The 27,917-nt window shown below is 39.5% G+C and overlaps 1 protein-coding gene and 1 pseudogene across 6 annotated transcripts in view; both read left to right on the top strand.

The window, feature by feature from the left end:
• Positions 1-27,917, top strand: part of F8 (coagulation factor VIII) — a 218,915-nt gene that overhangs the window by 34,125 nt on the left and 156,873 nt on the right. For all 6 annotated transcript variants that reach the window (XR_012091877.1, XM_073013275.1, XM_073013274.1 and 3 more), the window contains 4 exons: positions 1,755-1,877; positions 10,077-10,289; positions 14,307-14,375; positions 16,782-16,898. Coding sequence is in view for 5 of the 6 variants with exons in the window: in XM_073013275.1 (XP_072869376.1) it covers positions 1,755-1,877; positions 10,077-10,289; positions 14,307-14,375; positions 16,782-16,898 (522 nt within the window). In the remaining variant the exon portion in view is untranslated. The remainder of the gene's footprint in view (positions 1-1,754; positions 1,878-10,076; positions 10,290-14,306; positions 14,376-16,781; positions 16,899-27,917) is intronic.
• On the top strand, positions 1,771-9,308 carry LOC119620986 (selenide, water dikinase 1 pseudogene; annotated as a pseudogene).

The following is a 27,917-nucleotide window of genomic DNA, read 5'->3' on the forward strand; positions in this document are numbered from 1 at the left end:
ATTTTCAAGGTCAGAGGCCAAAAGGGCTTCTGATGGAATAGCAGGGGGAGTGGGCTGTAGTGGGAGCTAACTGCACTACCACTGTTAGGTGTAAGGCCAGGAAGGTCACTGAATGGGACTTGTCTTACAAAGACTCTGCCTGAGAGGTCTTCCTGCCAGGGTTAGATAACCTCAACAGAAAAAGCCTGTGTGGTTTGTACTGCCAGAAGCAGAATCTGAGAGGAGAGATACAAGTGACCGGCAGGAGAAGGTATATCCCATGCTAAGATCAGGTGCAGTGGGGTGTCTCCATGTTGGCAGGGAGAGGTCTCCAAAGAACTCATAAGTTCCCTAAGAAAGAAAGGCAGAATTTTGGTATGTGTCACAACTAGGGAGTACTAATGCCACATTATCAAGAAAGAGTTTGTTGTTGTGCCTATTTTTTTTTACCTCCCCCCACCCTCCGTCCTGCCGTCCTTCCCACTTGCTCCTACCGTGGAGGGTCCAGAGGCAGAAAGGTGAGTTGGGGTGGAAGATGGGAAAGCAGCAAAGCTGCCAAAAAAATTAATTTTACGTATTGCAAATTTCTGGGGCTGTCAGAACGTAGCTGCAGAAGGAAGGGGACTTGCAATTGCAGAAGACATCAAAAATTTGGTATTAGACTGGACTGGACTTGTTAGAACCTAAAAGTGATACTGTTGGTTAATATCTGAAGGTTACTGGAAAAGATTTGGGATCAGCCAAAGTGCAGGAAAAGGGAGATCTCACATAATGTAATTAAAAACAGTGGTCTAAGAAAAATAAGGCTATTTTATGTTTTTATCCCACTAAATCCAGTTCATTCAATACACTGTTTATAGGCATTTTATATTTAGTGTATTCATAAAGTGGAGCTCTTAATTTTCCTCTTGATTTTCTGTCATGGCCTTACTAACAACCCAGTTGCACAAGCCAAAATCATAGGAGTGTTCTTTGACTACTCTCTCTTTTTGTCTATCTCCACCATCATATTTATGAGCAAGTCCTGTTGACTGTTACTCCAAAACAAGTTCCAAGTCTTCTTATTTCACTCCTTGTAAAATCCAAATTCATCCAAATTCCTGTGGCCTGCAAGGTCCTGCATGTTATGTTTCCTTTTTGACCATATTTTCTGTTACTCCCCTGCTGATTCACTGTGCTTCAGCCACATTTTACTCGACTAGACCAAACTTATTTCTGCCTCTGGACTTTTGCATTTGTTTTATCTGCTTGCAATGCTCTTCCACTAAATCTTTGAAAATCTTACTTCTTTTTCATTAGTCAGATTTCTACTCAAATGTCACCTCCTCAGAGATGCCCTTCCTGACTACTACACTGAAAGTATCCTCTACCTCCTGCCTCATCATTTTCTAGCAGACCACTAGCTTTTATAATATTTATAACAACTTGAATTTTTCTTTTTCATTTTTTATATGATTAATATCTTGAGAATATGATCTCCATGATCTGTCCTGTTTGCTACTGCACCTCCAGTGCATAAGACAGTTCCTAGAATATAGTAGGAACTCTAGATGAATGAATGAATGAATGAATGAATGAATGAATTGAATGATTGCCAGAAATCTTTCCTCAGAGCAACCATAAGGTTAGGCTGATGTTGGCAAGCAAATACTACCTTTTATCAATAATTACAGGGGCATGCTTCTCCACTGTGACCTTGACTTTAACTTTTGTGATAACAGGTTTTCTGGAGTACTATCCCCAAGTGACCTTTGCTGGACATCTCATTCTTACAGGTCTGCTGGGTCCTACCATCCAGGCTGAGGTTTATGACACAGTGGTCATTACACTTAAGAACATGGCTTCCCATCCTGTCAGTCTTCATGCTGTTGGTGTATCCTACTGGAAAGCTTCTGAGGGTGAGTTAAATACCCTCCTATTGTCCTGTCATTCTAGGAATAGAACAGTGAGATGTGTGTGCTTTGTAATGGTGGCACACCTGGAGTTGGATCCATTCTCTTAAATACAAACTTACTGAAAAATAATAATAACAACAATAATGACTAATACGTATTGAGTTGAAGGTTGTACAGCTAGTAAGTGGTGGAATCAGGATTCAAACCTAACCCCATCTAACTCGAGAACTTATACTTGGAACCACTGTGCTACAGTGCAAGCATTCATATAAATAATGTTGAATTTGGTTCATGTAACTGAAAAGTTCCATGGAGTCAGTCAAGTATGGCTGGATCCAAGGATTCAAGTGATGCTCTCAGCATTGTGACCATTTTTCTCCCACCATCTCAGCTGGGCTGTCCTTTTTGTTTTCATTCTAAGGCAGGCTTTTCTAATATGATGGCAAAGATAGCCACTGGAAGCTCAAGGCTTATCTCATTCTTACAGATTGTGATCCAGGAGTGGGAAGCAAGCCTCTATCCCAGTATTTCTTGATGTTGAGTGGTATGGAAGAGTTAGAAAGCAAGAGGCAGCATCAGTCTCACCCAGTCCAATGACAATGGCCAGGATGATGGAGTTCTTCAGCACTCTCTTGAGAAAGCGTTCTGGTAGAAGGAGCTGAAAACCATAATTCTCAGCAAACTATCGCAAGAACAGAAAACCAAACATCCCATGTTCTCACTCATAGGCAGGAATTGAACAATGAGAACACTTGGACACAGGAAGGGGAACATCACGCACCGGGGACTGTGGTGGAGTAGGGGGAGGGATAGCATTAGGAAATATAACTAATGTAAATGACAAGTTAATGGATGTAGCACACCAACATGACATACGTATACATATGTAACAAACTGAGAGACCTAGTGGTCTCCACACCAAGGACATATTGTTTTACGAAGCCCAATAGAGTTGCAGTGTTAGTTATTTGAGAGGTAGTTAAAGTTAATTTGCTTGTAGGGCATCTTGATTTGAGACAGACGACTATATTTTCCACCTCTATGAAAATATCTCCCTGAATTTCCAAATCTCCAAAATTTCTGCTTTACCTGGGTCACACAGACCTCTTTGATACAAATGAACATGGTCTGGAGATTGATGTGGGTAGGCTAGAGTGCAAAAAGTGGGCAAAGGAAATGAACAGACGCTTCTCGAAAGAAGACATTTATGCAGCCAACAGACACATGAAAAAATGCTCATCATCACTGGTCATCAGAGAAATGCAAATCAAAACCACAATGAGATACCATCTCACACCAGTTAGAATGGCGATCATTAAAAAATCAGGAAACAACAGGTGCTGGAGAGGATGTGGAGAAATAGGAATGCTTTTACACTGTTGGTAAGACTGTAAACTAGTTCAACCATTGTGGAAGCCAGTGCGGCGATTCCTCAAGGATCTAAAACTAGAAATACGATTTGACCCAGCCATCCCATTACTGGGTATATACCCAAAGGATTATAAATCATGCTGCTATAAAAACACATGCACACGTATGTTTATTGTGGCACTATTCACAATAGCAAAGACTTGGAACCAAATTCTTTCAACTCTTTTAAGGTCCTAACTGAACATTATGTGTGTTTCTTAACATTTACTAGATCATAAATATCTCAAGATAGGGAAATTCGTCTTATTTATTGCTGTGTCCTTAGCATATAACATACTGCCTACCCTATAGTGGATACTCAAGCAATAATGAGGGTGCAGTGGGCACCAGTCACTTTTTCTTCCTAAAATTAAACATTTCTCACCTGTGTACCCCCTCAGAATTGCTTTTCTGAATGTACTTCAAACAGAACCTGCCATTTTCTTAAAGCCCATGCCTCCTTAACCATAGCAATTGATCTAGGGGTGAGCAGTTGACACTGGTATCCCACCTCCTTGGCCACAGTTGATCGGTCCAGAGATGGGCACCTTACCCAAACTAGGCCAATGAGAGTACTTCCGCCAGCGTTTTGAAATTTGTGAGAAAAAGGACCTACTATTACCAGGTAATCCTATACTTAGTGGATGGAGCCCAAATATATAATAAAATCAAGATTCTACTACTTCATATCTTGTGGGCCATGGATCTTATAGGAGTCTTAAGGGGGTGTTGGTCTTGTCCTTTTCATAGTTGCAGGCATGGTGCAAAGGCAGGACAACCTACCTTTATCTGCTCCTTCTATACTACTGATCCTACCCTAAACATGTAGGTGTATAATCAGAGACAGGAAGCCATGGCAAATCTGGAGGGTCTGGACTTGGCTATATCTTAAAGAGTTACATATAATCGTGGTTCAACATTGGTGAAATTTTCCAAAAATTGGTGGAGAAAAGAGTGGCCAATGCAATTTTATCTTTCTCTTTTCTGTTGACATCAGGGAGAGAGATAAGAGCTTTTAAAATCATAATTATGGGGAAATAATATTTTAAAATCTAGCTCAAGTTAAACCCATCAGAAAAGGTAACACCTTTCAGGACCCCCAAATGGCCACATCTTATCCAATGAGGGGACACCAGCCATAGAGTCTATACTGCACACTTCAAATGGTAGCCACGAGCTATCAGGCACTTGAAATGTGGTGAGTCCTACTTGAGACATACTGTAAAATACACACCAGATTTCAAAGGCTAAGTACAAAAAAGATGAAAAATATCTCATTCACTGTTTATAAATACGAGTTGAAATGCTTATATTTGGATATACTAGGTTAAATGAAATACATTATTAAAATAATTTCACCTATTTCTTTTTACTTTTCTTGATGTGACTACCAGAAAATTTAAAATTACATATGTGGTTTGCATTATATTTCTATTGAACAGCACTCATCTGTACATTTCCAGTGAAATGTTTAGCATATGTTGAAGTTACTGCTCCTGATGCAGTGGCTCATCTCAGATATGGCCAAGTTCTTCTGTCCAAGGAAAACTAGGTTTAACCCATTCCTGGAGAGGAAGAGACTCAAATCTTTCTGAGCTGGGTCACTTACCTTGGTTACATCTGTTCTCCACCTATTCTACCAGTGCAATGAAATGAAATATTTCAAACAAAGATAGATACAGAAAATAATATAACAAACAAACATGTGCCCATCACCTCACTTTGCCAAATGTTAACATTTTGTCATCTTTGCTTAATGTATTTTACAAAATTAAACGTTTTACATACAGTCTGTAACCCTCCATGGGGCTGGCAGGAAAGGGTTCTCATTGTCAAAGTTCAAAGTAATTGATCATTGAAAAAATAATGATCGCATTAAAAGGAGCCCTTATATAATAGAGATATATATTGAAATACTCATAAATGAAATGATATCCTGTCTAGGATTGACTTCAAACACATCCAGCTGATGTTACAATCATTGGGTGAATTGCTGATGTGGAATTTGACATTTGTATGGTGCCAAAATAATATCTCAGAAATTTCTTTTTGATTGCTACGGGAAATGTTAACTTTAGAATGGAGGTATCAGGCTAATCCACGGGTCAAATTTAGTGTCACTAAGGATGGGATGGCCAGATATTATCTACCCCTGATATGGCACAATATGAAGGACTCAGCATCATCTTTGATGTATTTTAGCCAAAAAACTTACTTAACTTGAATCTAATCGGAACTTAGGTATATTCAATAGCATGAGATATTCTACAGGACTGCAAGCCAACTTTCTTTCACTAAATGAGTGTCAGGAAAAAAGGGACTACTCCGTACTAAAAGAGAGTGTGGGCCTAAACAACCAGATGCAATGTGCAGTCTTAGGTTAAATTCTGATTTGGACCAACTAGCTACAAAGGATGCCTTTGAAGCAATTAAGAAAATTTGAGGTGCGCCCAGCCGGCGGGAGCGCGGCGGCCCGGCTCCCGCAGGGCCGCGCCGAGCCTGGCGAGCCCCTGCGACGCTCAGGCGCGGGGCGCGGCATTTTTATTCCGGCGACGCTTAAGGGAGCCCGGCCGCGCCCGGTGCATTGTAGGAGCGGCCCGCGGCCCGTTTTTCGGGAGGCGGCGGAGGGCGCAAAGCGAGCCCGTGGATCCATAAAGATGCCAGCCAACCCGCAGAGGTAGGGGAGGGGCTGAGCTGTGAGGAGAGCGGGGCCCAAGAACCATGTCTATGCGGGAGTCGTTTAACCCGAAAAGTTACGAATTGGACAAAAGCTTCCGGCTAACCAGATTCACTGAACTGAAGGGCACAGGCTGCAAAGTGCCCCAAGATGTCCTGCAAAAATTGCTGGAATCTTTACAAGAGACCCACTTCCAAGAAGATGAGCAGTTTCTGGGAGCCGTTACACCAAGGCTTGGCATTGGAATGGATACTTGTGTCATTCCTTTGAGGCACGGTGGGCTTTCCTTGGTTCAAACCACAGATTACATTTACCCGATCGTAGACGACCCTTACATGATGGGCAGGATAGCATGTGCCAATGTCCTCAGTGACCTCTACACAATGGGGGTCACGGAATGTGACAATATGCTGATGCTCCTTGGAGTCGGTAATAAAATGACCGACAGGGAAAGGGATAAAGTGATGCCTCTGATTATCCAAGGTTTTAAAGACGCAGCTGAGGAAGCAGAAACGTCTGTAACAGGTGGCCAAACAGTACTAAACCCCTGGATTGTCCTGGGAGGAGTTGCTACCACTGTCTGTCAGCCCAATGAATGTATCATGCCAGACAATGCAGTGCCAGGGAACGTGTTGGTGTTGACAAAACCCCTGGGGACACAGGAGGCAATGATGAACATGGCAAGGCTCAACAAGACAGCTGCAGGACTTATGCACACGTTCAGTGCCCACCCAGCCACTGACATCACGGGCTTCGGGATTTGGGGCCATGTGCAGAACCTGGTCAAGCAGCAGAGGAACGAGGTGTCGTTTGTAATTCACAGCCTCCTGGTGCTGGCCAAGATGACTGCGGTGAGCAAGGCCTGTGGAAACATGTTCGGCCTCATGCACGGGACCTGCCCAGAGACCTCAGGTGGCCTTCTGATCTGTTTACCATGTGAGCAAGCAGCTCGGTTCTATGCAGAGATAAAGTCCCCCAAATATGGTGAAGGCCACCAAGCATGGATTATTGGGATTGTAGACAAGGACAACCGCACAACAAGAATGATAGACAAACCCCGGATCATCGAGGTCGCACCACAAGTGGCCACTCAAAAGGTGAATCCCACACCTGGGGCCACCTCTTAATCTAGACAGAAATAGTTGTTCGGTTTTGATTTTAAATAGATCTGTTTCCCTTACCACTTCAATTAAAAACAAAAATCTCGTGTCTACACATCGGGGTGACCTTGGGTCTGTTTGTAAGTGGATACAATTAATAAAATAAAATCCATTTCTTTTTTCCTGTTACATTAACTGAAGATGCACCTAATCTTGAAGCAGCTTCTGAGTTGAGAATTATATTGTTATCCAATACTGTTGATTCATTTTGAATCTTTAGACACTTATCTCTTGCTGCATAGGCTCTTTTTAAAGGTGCTTTCACATAGCACAGACATTACCAGTAGTCATGTCAAATAGCAGTTGGTGTCTTCATTTTATGTATACTTATCATGTAAGTCTGATTTTTTTTTTTTAAGCGTCTTGAATGGTTTTCTGGAGAGCCAGCACCGGTAAGTGGCACATGATGGTATCCCAGTCATATCCCAGTCATAGGAGGGTTGCATGATTCCTTTGAGTGTTTGATTTGAAAAGCCTAGTCTTGTCTCTCAAGAGCATCTTGAACCCAGAACATTCTCCAGTAGTGCATTCAGTTCAACATGGCAAATGCTTCACTGCATGGAAAACCCTTTGAAGACAAAAAAGAAATCTTATTTCTTTTTTTGTAGCCTTCCTGATATTTACAGTAATATTAACTGTTTTATCAATAGCAAAAAAGGATACTTTTTGCAATGTAATTAGATGTTCTATAGTGCTACAAGGAATTGCCTTCCGAATGGAGGTTCATGTATAATACTCATTTACAATTCAATATGTAATTACGCAAATAATTTTTAAATATAATCAATAATAAAGACTGTTCTGTGGATGGTAGTGTTTAATATATTTTATATTTTGTATAGTGATTTCAGGCCTTTTGTTTCCTTAAAATCAGCAGCTGTTTAGCCTAATTCTTAGCATTATTTTGTCCTTTGCGCCAGTACTTTTTTGTGCACCCTTTTCGTGATCTGTGTTAAAAACCTGCATTGCCAACGTTGCAGCTCGAACTTAAAACTTGTTATTCAAATAAATATTTAATTTTTTAAATTGCTTTTGTATAATCAGATGCCCCTTTTAGTATTATTTTAGAAGCATTGGGAGAGTTTTGCCTAAAGTACAATTTATCGGGAAAAAACTAGATTTTAGTTTTATAAAACTTTTAAGTCTTTCATGGGACCTATATTTTCTTGAATTAAATTTTGTAGTTCTAGAATAAATAGGCAACCTAAAAAGGTGTTATTTGTGTTTCGTAAAGTGGAGGCTTCCTTATATTTTAACCTACTGAGCAAAGAGGAGGGATTCCTGTCACTAAGCACAAGGGCACTGGATCCTCGAGTGCCCACCTTCATGAGAGAAAAAGCAGCACATCCTGCATGTTTCTGGTGCTTCCTGCTCACAGGCATCAAAGCCGCACGTGTAAACTGACTTCTTGCCAAAGGAAATGACCCCTGGGAAGATCAAGCTCCTGGAAGAGGCTTTAACTCCGACGCGACCTCTTCTGGGAACCAGCGGGCAGGGCAGCCTTTATGCATGTGTAACTGGACCTCCACCCATAAGCATAGTGTGCAATTTGGAAGAGCCTGCTATGGAACTGAAATTGGTTGGACATTTTATAGGAATTGATATACAGATGTTGGTCCTCAAAAGCTACAAACCAGTGGTCTGCAAAATAAAATGTGTTGGAAACCTCTGAGTAAAAAAAAAAAAAAAGAAAATTTGAATATTGCATTGATATTAGGTGATATTAACTGGATCAGGTGTGCTAGTGTCATTTTGTATATGTGGGAAAATTTTTTTTAAAGATGACTTCTAAAGTATATAGGAGTGGACTGTCATGAAATTTGTAATGTACATTAAAATGCATCATCATAAAAAGTGTGTTGAAAGAAAAAAGTGAAAGTAGCAATGCAATTCCAAGAATAATTTTCTAATATCCACTCACAAAAATATTAAATTCTTTATATTAAACACATGAAAAATGACGCAAATATATCTATCTTTTAAGATTCATCTCAAATTCCACCTCCTTCATCAAGCATTACTGAAGAGTAGGAAGCTTGTTTACTACTTTTTTTATCCACTGGGTTGCTCGCTCCATAAGCAGAGACTTCTATCTCGATCTTTATATTTTCAGCTTGTAACTGAGTCTGGTAAAGAATAAGAACTCAATAAATATTTGTGAATAAATAGGTGAATATTTCCACATGGTATTATAATTATATCTTTATATGTCTATGTCCCCCACCAAACATAGTGTTGTACCGCTAGGAAAGAACAAAGTTTAAGAAATTTTCTTAAACCTCTCTTTCTTACCCTTCCCTGACCCTCACTAGTGCCTACCAAAGAGTCTGTGACAAAGTGTATTTGTTGTTGAATTGAATTAGGCAAAAAGATGCGATAATGGAAGCAATTTTATTATTTAACAGAATGTGGAGATCTCAACCAGAACCTAGTTTTTACTACTCATACTAGGGTTAGTGATCTCAAGATCCTCTGGAATATATGAGGCTTCTCCCCATTTGTGGCTGCTACTTGTTAGTTTTTCAAATTAAGATGCAGAAAGTAGGCCAGAGGTGGCGGCTCACACCTGTAATCCCAGCACTTTGGGAGGCTGAAGTGGGTGGATCACAAGGTCAGGAGTTCAAGACCAGCCTGACCAATATGATGAAATTCTGTCTCTACTAAAAATACAAAATTAACCAGGCATGGTAGTGTGTGCCTGTAATCCCAGCTACTTGGGAGTCTGAGGCAGGAGAATCACTTGAATCTGGGAGGTGGAGGTTGCTGTGAGCCGAGATCGTGCCACAGCACTCCAGCCTGGGCAACAGAGTGAGACTCCGTCTCAAAACAACAACAACAACAAAGATGCAAAAAGTCTGTTTCTTATGTAGAACCTATTGGTGACAGTAAACTTGACATGTTTCTTTAAGTGGACAATGGATATAGAAAGGACAATTTTATTTCTTCCTGCTATAGGAGCTGAATATGATGATCAGACCAGTCAAAGGGAGAAAGAAGATGATAAAGTCTTTCCTGGTGGAAGCCATACATATGTCTGGCAGGTCCTGAAAGAGAATGGTCCAATGGCCTCTGACCCGCTGTGCCTTACCTACTCATATCTTTCTCATGTGGACCTGGTAAAAGACTTGAATTCGGGCCTCATTGGAGCCCTACTAGTATGTAGAGAAGGTAAGTGTATGAAAGTGTATGATTGAGATGAAATAAGCAGAGAAGTACAAACAACTGAATCTATCTATAACAGTTAGCATTTGTGTTCCTTAACCTGAAAGAGGCTTCTTTACTCTAGCATCATGCTCATAGAAAGGAGAATAATCCAGTTTCTGAGAGAAGCAGTGTGCATGTGTTTTTATAGCAGCATGATTTATAATCCTTTGGGTATATACCCAGTAATGGGATGGCTGGGTCATATGGTACATCTAGTTCTAGATCCTTGAGGAATCGCCATACTGTTTTCCATAATGGTTGAACTAGTTTACAATCCCACCAACAGTGTAAAAGTGTTCCTATTTCTCCACATCCTCACCAGCACCTGCTGTTTCCTGACTTTTTAATGATCGCCATTCTAACTGGTGTGAGATGGTATCTCATTGTGGTTTTGATTTGCATTTCTCTGATGACCAGTGATGATGAGCATTTTTTCATGTGTCTGTTGGCTGCATAAATGTCTTCTTTCGAGAAAGCTTCATGAAGGTGAACACATATAGACTGGTTCAGGTGGTTAGTTTGTCATCTGCAAACCAAAAGTATATAAAAATCTAAGAAAAGTCAGTATTTATTTATATATGTTATTGAAAATTAATTAATTTGGATTGAATTAATATATTCTAAAATAATTCTAATCAAACCTGTTTTTAATTTATACCTTAGCATAAATTAAATTAGGGAAGTAAATTTTACATAATTTGTTTTTCATCCTATTTTTTTATGGTGAAATCAGCTTCACTGTACCTTTTTCTTATTCCAGTTATCTTTTACTGCATAACTCCACAATTTAGTGGCTTAAAACAACAACAATCACTTATTATCGCTCATGGTTTCTGTGGGTCTCATGGAATTTGGGAGTGTTTTGACTTGGTGGTCTATCTAAGTGTGTCTCATGAGGCTATAGTCAAACAGTGGCCAGAGCTGAAATCATCCCAGAGTTGCCTTTATTCACATGTCTTTAACCTTGGCTTGATGGCACTGTCCACATGGTCTCTCTCACACGGGTCTTACAGGGTAGCCAGGCTTCTTATATGGTCCTGAGAGAGCCCATTAGAAACTGTTTCACGTTTTCTAAGGTAACCTTGGAAATCACTCACATAACATACATTCTATTAGTTAGAATGCATCACTAAGACCAGTCTATAGAGGGGGACTCCACCTTTTGATGGGGAATAGGCAAAGAATTTATTAACAGAAATCACCATAGTCTTTCTGAATGGTGATGAATGTGATTCAAAAAAAAGATGGGAGTGGGGAGTGGAGAACATGAGAAAGGTTTGTAGTTTATAATAGTTTCAGATGAAAGTATGATTTTTCATATACTAAGTTCAGTTTCATAGTCATAATTAATGAGAAAGTGCCAAAACCACAGTGTGTTATTTATGAGATGTAAAGGCTAATTGAACAAGGACATAATCAAAACATTAGTGTTTACATATGACATATAAAGAAATAAGTTAAAAACCCAAATAATTCTTTGACACAGAGTTGAATTAAAGAGTCAACAGAGGTTCTAGCTCCGGGTAAAATGGATAAACACACTCCACCCTTTATTTCCCATTGAACTTATCTATAAAACCTTGACAAAATGCAAAGCCCAGATATTTAAAAATTTCTAAAAGGCAAATAGAACAAGTATATAGAGAAAAGGCACTAAAATTCAAAGTGTTACCAAACTTGTGGGGGAGTATACTATGTTGCAAAGAGAGCTCCAGGAGAAACCCTCTAGGGTTTCAAGGAGTGGGAAAGGTAACTCTAAATGCACAAAGAGCATGGAAGGGGAAATCCCCTAGGGTTTTTGTCCTCTTTTCCACCATTCTCTCAAGCTTCAGTCCAAGGTTGCCTGTGCCAGTGACAGTGGCTGGCAACAGAAGCCTGCAGGAGTAAAAACTTAGGGAGCGGAACATTATCCTTCATTCAGTACAGCTACAGATCTAAGACCCTGGGGCAAAAGCACATTACTTTTCTCTCTGTCTTTCCCCTTCCGTTGCTTGACCTTAGTTGGAAGCTTCTGGTTAGAAAACCAAAAAAAGGAGCTCACGGAACTGGAAAGTTTATAGATGACAGAGAGAAAAGATCCCAGGAAAGTAAACCCATAAAGTTGTGCATTAACTCCTGGATTTACCCCCAACCTACACATATCTCGATGGAATCCTAATTAGCATGCTGAAGTCTGTGAAACTGAGATTTCCCCTCACATACCAGACTGGCCACTGTGTTGGAGTCAATGGCACAGCAAAGGGTTTAAAACTGATCTGACACTGAAACCACAGACCACATAATAATAAATGTTTGGTTTATATCTGAAGCAGGGCTTAGAGGGAATTTTATAGAATTAAACACTTGTATTAGAAAAATATCAACCCGATAATCTAAATTTCCACCCCAGGAAACTAGAAAAAGAAGAGCAAAGCAAACCCAAATCAAGCAGAAGAAAGGAAACAACAAACTATAGAGTGGGAGAAAATATTTACCAATCACATAACTGGCAAACCCAGTCCTAGAATAGGAACTAAGTTTTCTCGGTTCAGTGGGGGAATCTGAAATATCCCCAAGATTTCCATTAGCCAGTATCTCCAAAATTCCATTCTAGGGTGTGATTTGCTAAATAGAGAATAGTGAACACATCCTTTGTTTAATCAACCAATGATCACAAGGGACAGCAAAGATCACTGTAGTTCAACAAAGTCAGATTTATTGGCTCATGGCAACGAGAGACTGTGGACACCTCCCTAAACAAAGGAAAATACTATATAGAGTTAGTAAAGAATTTCGGGGAAGGGTGGAGGTTAGGTAATATTTAGATGAAGCACAGTAGAGTTGTGTGTAAAGAAATAACCATGAGGTCTAGACTGTGAAGTGTCCTGGTTAACTAAAAGGTTAACATAGACATGAAATGTTAAGTCAAGGCATCCCTTACCTGAAGCTTGAGCTTTAAATTGAGCTGCTGCTTCGTGTCAAAGTAATTTAGATGACCTAGGAAAGAATGAGATGTTTCATTCTTATTGCTATTAGTTCAGACATTTCTGGCAGGCTGTGAATTCCAAGAACAAACAATTCAATTGAGTAAGAAATCAAGAGATAATCAAAGCAAATAGTTGGTATTCAGTGAGTTTGTACAGTGGCAATGTGTCCTTGGGAGAAATGGTGTTGTTAACTCTGTAGTTAGCTTTACCTATGTCTTTTACCCAGCCTGATGAGTAGCAGCACACATACTGTTACCTTCTTAGTTCAAGCTAATTTTTATTTCTAAGCATTAAGGGTGCAAGAGAGAGAAAGAAAGGCAAAATGTCATAAACAAAAATCTTTCTACTCAAAATAAGCCTGCAAACAAAAGTTCCCAAATTTAAAAAATATATAAGGCTAAGAAAGATAGCCAAGCTCAACAGTTAAAGCATGAAACAAGCTAGTTTGTTCCATTAAAAACTTTAGCTATTGATATACACGGTATTCATTTAAAATGTGAGTATAATTAAAAGCACTGTGGGCTATTGAAAAAAATATCATGAGTATAGATGTTTAATATGGACAATTATTATTTTATTCAAAACTTTTAATTTACAATTGCAGAAGTATAAAAAGTTATAAGAGTAACAGAAATTATGTATATTAATTGCTTATACACACCTTTTTTCAGAAGCAATGTGTACTGTTGCTGTAATTTTTCTTTTTCTCTGTGATGTGTGTGTATGAGGGCTTGTATTTTATAAATGTTTTTAATTTTTTTCTTTAGTAATTCATTTTTATCATATTTTACACAAGTAGTGGTCTTCATCAAAGTTGAAATAAAAAAATTCTTTGTTCCAGATAGTTTTAGAAACACTGGTATAGGAGACCTGACAACAAAGCAAAGTTAACAAGAGACAGAAGACTACATTTGTTCTTACTCTCAAGTAACTGATGAAGAAATGTCTCCTGCTAGTGACAATTTCCTACATGAGATTTTAAAATAGAAGATAAATGTTCTCACTTCTTTTTCAGGGAGTCTGGCCAAGGAAAAGACACAGACCTTGCACAAATTTGTACTACTTTTTGCTGTATTTGATGAAGGTTAGTGAGTCTTAATCTGAATTTTGGATTCCTGAAACAAATCCTCTGCTACTATTAAGAGGAGGTGATTATAGAAAGGTCATAAATTACATTACTGTTCAGGAATGAAGGAGATGGGGTTAAAAATGAATTCCAAGAAAACAAAATGTAACCTCAGTTCCATTGGCAGCTATGAGGTAAGAAGATAGAGGAGTTGGATAATGGATTGACCTCATCCGCCTCATTAAGACCATCAACAAATACTTTGGGCTCTACTTTCTAAATGCTTTCTCTTACCTTCATCTATTATTAAGTGCGCAACGTTTGACAAGTTATTTAACCTCTCTGTGTCTCGGTTTCCTAAATTGAAATAATAGTACGTTTTTCATAAGATTGTTGTGAGTGCTGAGTGATTTCACTTAAGTAACCTAGAGCAATGTGTGGCATAGAGTAGGCCCTCAATAGTGTTAGTACCTCCACCTCCACCTCCTCCTAATGTAATCATTATGTAATCAATAACAATAACATAATCTTCTTCTTACCCCCTTATCAATTTACATTGCCATCTTCTTAATTGAGGCCCTTATGATCTGTCTCGTAACTCCCAAAGGAAGCTTACTGAAGTGAGTATCTGATCTTGTCACTCCAGCCTCTAAAATACTTCAGTTTGCCAAGTGTGGTGGCTCATGTCTGTAATCCCAGCACTTTGGGAGGCTGAGGTGGGTGGATTGCTTGAGCCCAGGAGTTTGAAACCAGCCTGGGCAACAGGGTGAAACCACATCTCTACAAAAAAATTAAAAAATCAGCTGGTCATGGTGGCAGGTACCTGTACTCCAGCTACTTGGGAGGTTGAGGTGGGAGGATCACTTGAGCCCAGGAGTTGAAGGTTGCAGTGAACTGTGATTGCACCACTGCACTCCAGCCTGGGTGATAAAGCCAGACCCTATCTCAAAAAATAAAACAAAACAAAACAACAAAACAAATAAAATAATTCAATTTCAAGGTAAAGTGCAAAATGCATTATCTATTCCCTGGTGACATTTCCAGCCTTGTTGTGTTCCATTTCCTGCCTTATCTTCCATGTCACCCAAACATGTAATGCTTTTTCTTACATGAGACCTCTGCTTATGCAGTTCCCTCTGCCTAGAAAAATCTGTCTCCCTCTTTACACTAAGCAAGCTTCTCCTTTTTCTTTAAGTCTGACTTACTTCGGTTATCCCCTTCCTTAACTCCTTCTCCCAGAATGACCTCTAGTCTGGATTAGATGCCTGCTTATATTTCCACAGCATCTTGAGCTTACTCCTTATCATACTATATCAGTATTTTCTACTTTATTTATTTAATATTTATCTTCTTTGATCTCATATCTTTTTCCCTTCAAGCAAAATGAAATTTCTTCTCCTCTCTGCTCCCTATAACACCCTACTCTCATCTTTATTATATCACTCTTTACTCTTTATTATAATTATCAGGTTCTCTGACTATTCCAGCTAGAGTGTAAGCACCTTGAAAGCACGGGCTGTATCTTCCTCTCTATCATCAGTGCCTACAATCAGTAGTGCTCAATAAATATGTGTTTGAATGAATGAACAAATGAATGGCTGCCTCATAAAGTTTCAATAGTATTTCCAGTGCTTCAGCCCTTATCAATTTCAGAGACAGTGTTAGGGAGCTTTCAGGTTCCTGTGGTTTCATAAATATAAGCTGGGATGAGACAATTATAACAGAGACAGGGACCAACAGACAGCCTTTTTCCTAGGACAATTTTCTTTTTTCTTTTTTTTTTTTTTTTGAGATCGAGTCTCACTATGTTGCCCAGGCTGGAGTGCAGTGGCAGAATCTCGGCTCACTGCAACGTCCACCTCCCAGGTTCAAGTGATTCTCCTGTGCCTCAGCCTCCTGAGTAGCTGAGATTACAGGCACATGCCACCATGCCCACCTAATCTGTGTATTTTTAGTAGAGATAGGGTTTCACTATGTTGGCCAGGGTACTCTCAAATGCCTGACCTGAAGTGATCCACCTGCCTCAGCCTCCCAAAGTGCTAGGATTACAGGCATGAGCCACCGCACCCAGCCCCTAGGATGATTTTCATAAGATTCCTTTTAGATAAGTCAGCTAATAAAAAGAATCGAATCCTTATGCCTCAAGCTAACTAATATTCTGTCTTCTATTATTGTCTGTTCCCATTTATTGTCATGGACAAATAGAGGGAGAGAAAATCAGTTCGAGCAAGAGATGTCTGCCTTTAGATAATTATCTTCTCCCTCCCTCACACTGACTTTGTGAGGATAAGTGCTCTGTGCCTACTTTGCTGACAAAAATGCTTAAGGTGTGAGCATACTGGGAGTGGGGAAGGAGAAAGGGGAGGGGCGTCATTCATGAGACACATGCTTAGCTGACTTTATTTTTGCCTTCTCTCTCATCAGGGAAAAGTTGGCACTCAGAAACAAAGAACTCCTTGATGCAGGATAGGGATGATGCATCTGCTCGGACCTGGCCTAAAATGCACACAGTCAATGGTTATGTAAACAGGTCTCTACCAGGTATGTATACATCTGCTCAACAATCCTCAGGGTCTTCCATATTCAGCACCAGAGTTCTGTACTTCAGTTCACAAACACCTCTGCATCCCAGAGGATATAACCCACTGAATACTTTAAGATCTCTGGCCTCTGGGGATCTTAATGTATAGTAGGCAATTCCTCTTTTGGTCACCTGAAAATGAAGGCTTACCCATGTACATACAGCCCACAGTCAGATTTTTCTTTCCTTTTCTTAAATGTGAGTGGGCAACCAAGGACGAACAGACATTCAAAAAGAGCCTAAAATATTGAAGGGATATGCAAAGATGAACAAAGAAAACAATAATCCCAGAATAAAAAGAGCTATTGCTCAGAACAGAACTCATCAGAAGCTCTTATTACTATTTTCAAGATTCAAGAAGATACTGCATCAATAAAGTAACAATAAAATGATTTCCAGTTTTAAAATAGGGGCATAGAGGCAGGCTCGCTTTACTCCCTCCCAGAGAAAACCAAAACCAAACGTACAGCACCAATATCTACACCAACAACAACCCAGAGCTCACATGTGAGGATGAGACAGTTCCCGGAACCACAGAGAAATTCAAAAACTTTGACAATCAGACTTCCACATCCATGACTCTCCTTCTTCCTATTCTGCCTGGCACCAAGTGTATAGAAAATCTCCCCCAACTCATGGTTTCTACACTGTAAAAAGTGACATTGAGGTGTTCAACCAGCTTCTCCACCTTCTTGGGTTCCCTGGGAGGAGATTTGTCCTTGCCTTAACCCACAGAAAGCATCATGACTGTCTGAAGGCAGAAATATCCCAGAGTACAGGCAGAGACAAATGAGGAAGGAAGGACTACCATCCCCAGGCCTGGAAATCCTACTCTATAACTTGACCAAAGGACATGCAAATTCAGAATGTAGCAGGTTTATCCTACAGGTCACCTTGGCATGAATGCCTAGCCGGCCTTCCAATACTGCTAAGATAATACCTTTGGGACCTCACCCACTTGGGACAAGCGGGGCTCTGACCACTTACTAAAGCTGAGGTGGCCAGGCGCGGTGGCTCACGCCTGTAATCCCAGCACATTTGCGAGGCCGAGGCGGGTGGATCATGAGTTCAGGAGATCAAGACCATCCTAGCTAACATGGTGAAACCCTATCTCTATGAAAACTACAAAAAATTAGCCGGGCGTGGTGGCAGGAGCCTGTAGTCCCAGCTACTCAGGAGGCTGAGGCAGGAGAATGGCGTGAACCTGGGAGGCAGAGCTTGCAGTGAGCCCAGATCAGGCCACTGCACTCCAGCCTGGGCGACAGAGCCAGACTCCATCTCAAAAAAACAAAAACAAAAACAAAACTAGACCTGAGGTGAACCTGGACTTAGGTGCCACCTAGAGCCAAAATAAAGGACAGTGAACTAGCAGTGAAGATTCACTAAGCAAATGTATCCAATAAAACAAAAACAAGTCAGAGAAAACTGAAATAAATAGCTAATCCTTCAATGTAAACACATAGATGTATATCCACAAGAAACAATAGCAAACAGGCAATCATGAGCTTCCCAAAAAGACAAAGCAAAAACCCAGTGACTAACCCTAATGAGATGGTGATTTGTGAACTCTCTGATCAATAATTCAAAGTAGCAATTTTAAGGAAATTCAAAGATACCTAAGATAACACAGAAAATTGATTCAAAAATTTCTCAGAGAAATTTAACATAGAGATTGAAACAATAAAAAAAACACATCTTGAAACTGATGACTGCATTTGATGAACTGAGTAGATCATTAGAGGATCAAGCAGAGGAAAGAATCAGTGAACTCAAACACTGGACTCATCTTGCAAGAAATGCTAGAGAGTTCTACAATCTGAAAAAAAAAGAATACTAATGTGCAAAAGAAAACTTTTCAAGTATAAAACCTGGTTTAATTTAATTTTACCAACTAGTAAAATTAAATACATGGGCACACTCAGAATACTCTATTACTGTATTTGTGGTGTGCAATCCACTCATAACTGTAGTATGAAGCCCAAAGTATACATCTATCAACAACTATAATAGCTACAGCAGCCTGTTAGGATATAGGTAATATACAAATATGTAAATTTTTGTATTTTTAGTAGAGATGGGGTTTCACCGTATTAGCCAGGATGGTCTCGATCTCCTGACCTTGTGATCTGTCCGCCTCAGCCTCCCAAAGTGCTGGAATTACAGGCATGAGCCACCACGTCCGGCCAAGAGGATATAATAGTTATAAATATCTATACACCCAAAACAGGAACTCCCAAGTATATAAAGCAATCATTAATAGATCTAAAGGGAGAGACAGATTGCAATACAATAATAGTATGGGACTTTAACACCCCAGTCTCACTAATGGGCAGATCATCCATACAGAAAATCAATAAAGAAACAATGGAGTTAAACTACACACTGGATCTAATAGTCCTAACTGACATTTACTGAACATTTTACTTAACTGCTGCAGAATACACATTCTTTTCATCAGGACATAAAACATTTTCCAGAATATACCATACCCAAGGCCCCAAAACAAGTCTGTACAAATTCAAAAAACAGAAATTGTATCAAGTATCTTTTCTGACCACAATGGAATAAAACTAAAAATTAATAACAAGAGGAACCTCAGAAAATACATAAAAACACAGAAATTAAGCAACATGCTCTTAAACGGCCAATGGGTCAATGAAGAAATTAAGAAGTAAATTTTATTATTATTATTATTATTATTATTATTATACTTAAAGTTCTGGGTTACATGTGCAGAATGTGCAATTTTGTTACATAGGTATACACGTGTCATGGTGGTTTCCTGCACCCATCAACCTGTCACCTACATTAGGTATTTCTCCTAATGTTATCCCTCCCCTAGCCCCCCAACACCCACAGACCCCAGTGTATGCTCTTCCCCTCCCTGTATCCATGTGTTCTTATTGTTCAACTCCCACTTATGAGTTAGAAAATGCAGTGTTTGGTTTTCTGATCTTGTGATAGTTTGCTGAGAATGATGGTTTCCAGCTTCATCCATGTCCCTGCAAAGGACATGAACTCATCCTTTTTTATGGCTGTATAGTATTCCATGGTGTATATGTGTCACATTTTCTTAATCCAGTCTATCATTGATGGTCATTTGGGTTGGTTCCAAGTCTTTGCTATTGTGAATAGTGCCGCAATAAACATACGTGTGCATGTGTCTTTATTGTAGAATGATTTATAATCCTTTGGGTATATACCCAGTAATGGGATTACTGGGTCAAATATTATTTCTAGTTCTGGATCCTTGAGGAATTGTCACACTGTCTCCCACAATGGTTGAATTAATTTACACTCCCACCAACAGTATAAAAGTGTTCCTATTTTTCCACAACCTCTCTAGCATCTGTTGTTTCCTGACTTTTTAGCGATTGCCATTCTAACTGGTGTGAGATGGTATCTCATTGTGGTTTTGATTTGCGTTTCTCTAATGACCAGTGATGATGAGCATTTTTTCATATGTCTGTTGGCTGCATAAATGTCTTCTTTTGAGAAGTGTCTGTTCATATCTTTTGCCCATTTTTTGATGGGGTTGTTTTTTTTTCTTGTAAAGGTTATTTAAGTTCTTTGTAGATTCTGGATATTAGCCCTTTGTCAGATGGATAGATTGCAAAAATTTTCTCCCATTCTGTAGGTTGCCTGTTCACTCTGATGATGGTTTCTTTTGCTGTGCAGAAGCTCCTTAGCTTGATTAGATCCCATTTGTCAATTTTAGCTTTTGTTGCCATTATTTTTGTTGTTTTAGACGTGAAGTCTTTGCCAATGCCTATGTCCTGAATGGTATTACCCAGGTTTCCTTCTAGGATATTTATGGTCCTAGGTCTTACATTTAAATATTTGATCCATCTTGAGTTGATTTTTGTATAAGGTATAAGGAAAGGGTCCAGTTTCAGTTCTCTGCATATGGCTAGCCAGTTTTTCCAACACCATTTATTATATAGGGAATCTTTTCCCCATTGCTTGTTTGTGTCAGCTTTGTCAAAGATCAGATGGTTGTAGCTGTGTGGTGTTATTTCTGAGGCCTCCATTCTGTTCCATTGGTCTATATATCTGTTTTGGTACCAGTACCATGTTGTTTTGGTTACTGTAGCCTTGTAGTATAGTTTGAAGTCAGATAGCATGATGCCTCCAGCTTTGTTCTTCTTGCCCAGAATTGTCTTGGCTATGCAGGCTCTTTTTTGGTTCCATATGAAGTTTAAAGTAGGTTTTTCCAATTCTGTGAAGAAAGTCAGTGGTAGCTTGATGGGGATAGCATTGAATCTATAAATTACTTTGGGCAGTATGGCCATTTTCATGATACTGATTCTTCCTATCCATGAGCATGGAATGCTCTTCCATTTGCTTGTGTCCTCTTTTATTTCGTCGAGCAGTGGTTTGTAGTTCTCCTTGAAGAGGTCCTTCACATCCCTTGTAAGTTGTATTCCTAGGTATTTTATTCTCTTTGTAGCAATTGTGAATGGGAGTTCACTCATGATTTGGCTCTCTGTTTGTCTGTTATTGGTGTATAGGGATGCTTATGATTTTTGCACATTGATTTTGTATCCTGAGACTTTGCTGAAGTTGCTTATCAGCTTAAGGAGATTTTGGGCTGAGATGATGGGGTTTTCTAAATATACAATCATGTCATCTGCAAAGGGAGACAATTTGACTTCCTCTTTTCCCATTTGAATACCCTTTATTTCTTTCTGTTACCTGATTGCCCTGGCCAGAACTTCTAATACTATGTTGAATAGGAGTGGTGAGAGAGGGCATCCTTGTCTGGTGCTGGTTTTCAAAGAGAATGCTTCCAGTTTTTGCCCATTCAGCATGATATTGGCTGTGAGTTTGTCATAAACAGCTCTTATTATTTTGAGGTATGTTCCATCGATACCTAGTTTATTGAGAGTTTTTAGCATGAAGGGGTGTTGAATTTTATCGAAGGCCTTTTCTGCATCTATTGAGATAATCATGTGGTTTTTGTCGTTTGTTCTCTTTATGTGATGGATTACGTTTATTGATTTGCGTATGTTGAACCAGTCTTGCATTCCATGGATGAAGCAGACTTGATTGTTGTGGATAAGCTTTTTGATGTGCTGCTGGATTTGGTTTGCCAGTATTTTATTGAGAATTTTCGCTTCGCTGTTCATCAAGGATATTCTCGTACCTCAGCCTCCCGAGTAGCTGGAATTACAGGTGTGTGAGCCACCATGCCCAGCTAACTTTTGTATTTTTAGTAGAGACAGGGTTTCACCATGTTGGCCAGGCTGGTCTTGAACTCCTGACCTCAAGTGATCCACCCGCCTCTGCCTCCCTAAGTGTTGGGATTACAAGCTGATTATTTCATTCGATTCTAAAAGGCCATTTGACAAAATTCAATATCCCTTTATGATAAAAACCTTCATCAACATGGATATAGAGGGAACACACCTCAAAATAATAAAGGCCATTAATGACAGACCCATGGCTAACATACTGAATGTGGAAAAAATCAAAAGCCTTTCCTCTAAAGACTCATACAACAGAAGGATGCCTACTTTCACCATACTCAGCATAATAGTGGAAGTCCTGGACAGAGCAGTTAGGCAAGAAAAAGAAATAAAGGGCATCCGAATTGGAAAGGAAGAAGTCAAATTAGCCTTGCTTGCAGACAACATGATCTAGAAAAACCTAAAGACTCCACCAAAAAACTGTTCAAAATGATAAATTTAGTAAAGTTGCAGGATACAAAATCAATACACCAAAATCAGTAGCATTTATATATGCCAGCAGCCAATATCTGAAAAAGAAATCAATAAAACTATTTATTGGCTATAAAAATATAAAATACCTGGGAATCAATCTAACCAAAGACATAAAAGATCTATTCAAGGAAAACTACAAAGCTCTGATGAAAGAAATAGAAGAGGACATACACAAAATTAAAATATATTCCATGCTCATGGATTGGAATAATTAATATTGTTAAAATGACAATGCTACCGAAAGCAATTTACAGATTCAGTGCAATCCTTGTCAAAATACCAATGACATTCTTCATAGAAAAAAGGATCCTAAGACTTATATGGAACCACAAAAGACCCCAAATAGCTAAAGCAATCCTGAGCAAAAAGAGCGAAGCTGGACGTATCACACTACCTGATATCAAAATTTACTACTCAGCTATGGTAATCAAAATAGCATGGCATTGGCATAAAAATAGATACATAGACCAGTGGAACAGAATAGAGAACACAGATATAAGTCCACACATTTACAACTAACTCATGTTCAACAAAGGCGCAAAGAACATATATTAAGGAAAGAACAATCTTTTCAATAAATAGTACTGGAAAAATTGAATAACTATATGCAGAATAAAACTAGACCTTTATATCTTACCATACACAAAATCAAATAAAAATGGATTAAAGACTTAAATCTAAGACATGAAACTATTAGAAGAAAATACTGGGGAAATGCTCTAGGCCACTGACCTGGCCAAGGATTTTTTTGGGTAAGACCTCAAAAGCACGGACAATCAAAGCAAATATTGGAATTATATCAAGCTAAAAATCTTCTGCACAGTAAAAGAAACAATGAACAAAGTAAAGAGACAACCCACAGAATGGGAAAAATATTTTCAAACTATCTATCTGACAAGGGATTAATAACCAGAATATATGAAGAGCTCAAACAACTCAATGGCAATACAACAAATACTCTGATTAAAAATGGGTAAAAGATCTAAACAGATATGTTTCAAAAGAGATATACTAATGGCAAACAGGTATATGAAAACGTGCTCTCAGTTAAAATGGCTTGCATCAAAAAGACAGGCAATAACAGATGCTGGTAAGGATGTGGAGAAAGGGGAACCCTTGTACACAGTTAATGGGAATATAAATCAGTATAGCCACTAATGCTGTACTCAATACTATAGACAATAGTATTGAGGTTCCAAAAAAAAGAGAACTACCATATGATCCAGCAATTCCACTACTGGATATATATTCAAAAGAAATGACATCAATATATCAAAGAGATATCTTCACTCCCATGTTTATTGCAGCACTATTTACAATAGCCAAAATATGGAATCAAACTAAGTAATCAATGGATGACTGGATAAAGAAAACACGGCATATATACACAATGGAATACTATTTGGCCATAAAAAAGAATGAAATATTTTCATTTGCATCAACATAGGTGGCACTGGAGGGCAATACCACATGTTCTCACTCACATGTGGGAGCTAAAAGAGTGGATCTCACGAAAATAGAGAGTAGAATCATGGTTACCATAGTCTGGGGTGGGGAGGGTGGGGATGATGAAGGGAAAAAGAGAATATAAATGTATTTATTACCACTGAACTGTACACTTAAAAATGATAAAGATGGCAAATTATATATGTATATTTTACATCAATAAAAAGAAATTTAAAAATAAAGTAACAATATAGTTGACCCTTGAACAATGTGGGGGTTGGGGTACTGACCCCCTGCACAGTCAAAAATCCATGTATAACTTTTGATTACCCCCAAATTCAAGTACTAATGACCTATTGTTGATCAGAAGCCTTATCAATAACATAAACAACAAATATTTTGTATATGTATTACATACTGTATTTTTTCAATAAAGTAAGCTAGAGAAAATAAAATGTTATTTTAAAAAGCATGGGGAAAATACATTTACAATACTGTACTGTATTTGTAGACAACATAAGTTTATCATCTATAAGTTGAATCATTAGTCTGAAATGGTGGGCAACCATAGCTGCAGACCTCAATCTATGGTACATATCAAGCAATTCAGTGTTTCAGTGTTTTCTTGTACGGTCATGACCTTTCTCTGCTTCTTGGGAGCACTTCCAGCATCACTAGTGGCACTTTATATGGGTTCCAAGTATCATTCAAAGTTTATGGAGAGATTATTAGCATCATGCAGAGTTTTAAGTGGATGCCTGCAACACTTGAGCTCACCACAGTAACAGTAGGAGATGGCTACTACTGTTAATTTTATGCAGTTATGATTTAATACTGGATCTTTATATTTGTTTACATTTGTCCCAACTGGGAATGGTGCCATGTATGGTTGTAAGGGTTTGTGTACATAAGTTTTTATAAATTTTGACTTTTTATAATAGATTTTTATATATTTTATGGTAATAAATGATAAAATAGTCCAGTATCAACATATATATATACATACATATATGTATATTTGAGATGGAGTCTTGCTCTGTTGCCCAGGCTGGAGTGCAGTGGCATGATCTCAGCTCACTGCAACCTCCACCTCCTGGGTTCAAGTGATTCTCCTGCCCCAGCCTCCCAAGTAGCTGGGATTACAGGTGTGCACCATCACGCCCACCTAATTTTTGTAGTTTTAGTAGAGATGGGGTTTCACCACGTTTGCCAGGCCGGTCTTGAATTCCTGACCTCGTGATCCACCCGTCTCAGCCTCCCAAGGTGCTGGGATTATAAGTGTGAGCCACCTCAACCGGCCATCTACATATATTTTTTGCATTCATAACATACCTTTTTCTTAATTTTTTTGATATTTTTCCCCTATGTGGTTCATCTGAAAGTTTTTTCAAATTATCACAAATTTCCAAAAAAAATTTCAATATATTTATTGAAAAAAAACTGCATATAAGTGGACTCATGCAGTTCAAACCTGTGTTGTTCAGGAGTCAACTGTATATTTTAAAGCAGATTTTAACATCAAGAAATGATAGAAAAATGATAAGAATTTAAAGATAAATATTCATATTAAAATTGCCCATCAGGAGCTTCTGAGTAGCTGAACACATGGAGGTTCCTGGAGAGTGGCTGGTCCCACGCCCCTTCCCACATACCCTTCCTTATATATGCATCTCTTCCATTTGGCGTTTATCAGAAAAGGTGCTGACTGCTGAATTATAAGGACACTGTGGTCTACTAGATAAAGGTTGGGGAGAGGGGTTTGGGCTTCTATTGTCTTCTTTCCAGGACTTCATCTCCAGATGTCTAAAGTAAATAATGCATGCTGGGTAGAGCAAAGTGGTGGAGTAGGACTCTTCAGCAATCAACTCCTCACAGAAACATCAACTTAACAACTTGATGCGTGAAATTACCATCATAAGAGTTAAGAAAACCCGAACCCATGAGCAAGACTGTGAAGCCCTTTTGGACTGCAAAGATGAGTAAAACCATAGTTGGAAGTTAAGGGGATTGGTTCTTTATGACTGAGACCCCACCCCCAAGCCACTGCAGTACCACAAGCGGAAAGTCACCATGGACCCACGATTTTTACACCGGAAAAAAAGTGAGCCGGAGGCAGACATTTGGCTTCTCCACCATCCTAGGTCCTTCTGTAGGAGACTCACTCCTGCACCAGTTTATGGGGAGCACTGCGAGTATCAACTGGGTTGAACCACCTGAGGCCAGCTAAGTACAAAGAAAGGGGGCGGGGCTAGTGGTAGCAAGCAAGCAGAACTTGGCAGTGGCTCTCCATCCCTGCCAGAGGAGATACCACACCAGGCCGTGGGAAGCATGGTTTCCAGATCCTCTGGACTTGAGAGCCTCACCGGCTCTCCCGTATGGCCTGGGTGCCCTCTGTGGATTCCCATGGGCCCATCCAGGCTGGACGCTGCATTAGTAGCAAAGCCAGTATGAGACTTGCGTCTAACCTGGGCTTAGAGTGCCCTCTAGTGTCTAGTGCTAAAAGGAACTACAACAGCCAGTCCACTTTCTTTTTGATATGGTCTCACTCTGTTGCCTAGGTTGAAGTGCAGTGGTGCGATCATACCTCACTGCAGTCTCGAACTCCTGGGCTCACGCGGTCTCCCCACCTCAGCCTCCAGAGTGGGACTACAGGTGTGTGCCACTATGCCTAGCTAAATTTTGGTTGTGTGTGTGTGTGTGTGTGTGTATGGAGATTGGGGTATTGCTGTGTTGCTCAGGCTGGTCTTGAACTCCTGACCTAAAGCAATCCTCCAGCCTCAGCCTCCTAAAGTGCTAGATTACAAGTATGAGCCACTACAGTCAGCCCCACTCAATTTCTAAACGAGCTTACTGAAATAGAGCAGTCACAAACAAACCCAGACTGAACATGAGAACAAATACCTAATTCTTCAATGTGTAGACAGGGACACACGTCTACAAAGAATAAGAATAACCTAAGAAAGATGGCCTCACCAAATGAACAAAAAATCGTGCCAGTGACTAATCCTAAAGACATGCAAGTGAATGATCTTGTAGACAAAGAATTCAAAATAGCTATTTTAAGAAAACTCAACAAACTTTAATAAAACACAGAGAAACAATTCAGAAATTTGTCAAAGAAATTTAACAGAGAAATTGAAGGAATAAAAAAAGTAAGAGAGAAATCCTGGAACTGAAAAGTATAACAAAAAATGACACACGCAATACAGGACATCAACAACAGAATTGATCAGGCAGAAGAAAGAATCAGCAAGCTCAAAGACAGGCTATCCAAAAATACAATTAGGAGGGGCTCCAGGATGGTTGACTAGATGCATCTAGTGTTCATCCCTTCCATGGAGAGGAACCAAAGTAGCAAGTAGATAATTATACTTTGAATAGGTCATCTAAGAGAGAACACTGGAATTCAACAGAGAAGAGATAGGAAGCATTGAAAGCAAGGGAGGAGAGAGAAATACGGCCTGTTTGCCTGGGATTGGCTGGGAGTTTGGAACAGCTTCCTAATGTGGGAAAAGGGTAAGAGACCCTTAGTGTTCCTCATTTTCACCAAGGACTCTTGCAGTCCTAGCCGCAGGAGAGCCCCTTATTCCTTGACAGCGCAGAGACTAGCATAGGAAGTTGCCTAAAGACCATGTGAAGGCATTGCAACAGAGAGCTCACGCTGGGTTCTGCAAATCTCCCAAGCAGCTGCAGCACAGCACCATTTTGAGAGCACAGCCCACACCTCCTGCCCTGCTATAATGGCTGTGACTTAGGCAGGAGCCCCGAGCAGTGATCCTGCCCCACCCAGCAGAGGTGTGCCCATGCATT

This window comes from Chlorocebus sabaeus, chromosome X, assembly GCF_047675955.1.
Source record: "Chlorocebus sabaeus isolate Y175 chromosome X, mChlSab1.0.hap1, whole genome shotgun sequence".
Taxonomy (NCBI): domain Eukaryota; kingdom Metazoa; phylum Chordata; class Mammalia; order Primates; family Cercopithecidae; genus Chlorocebus; species Chlorocebus sabaeus.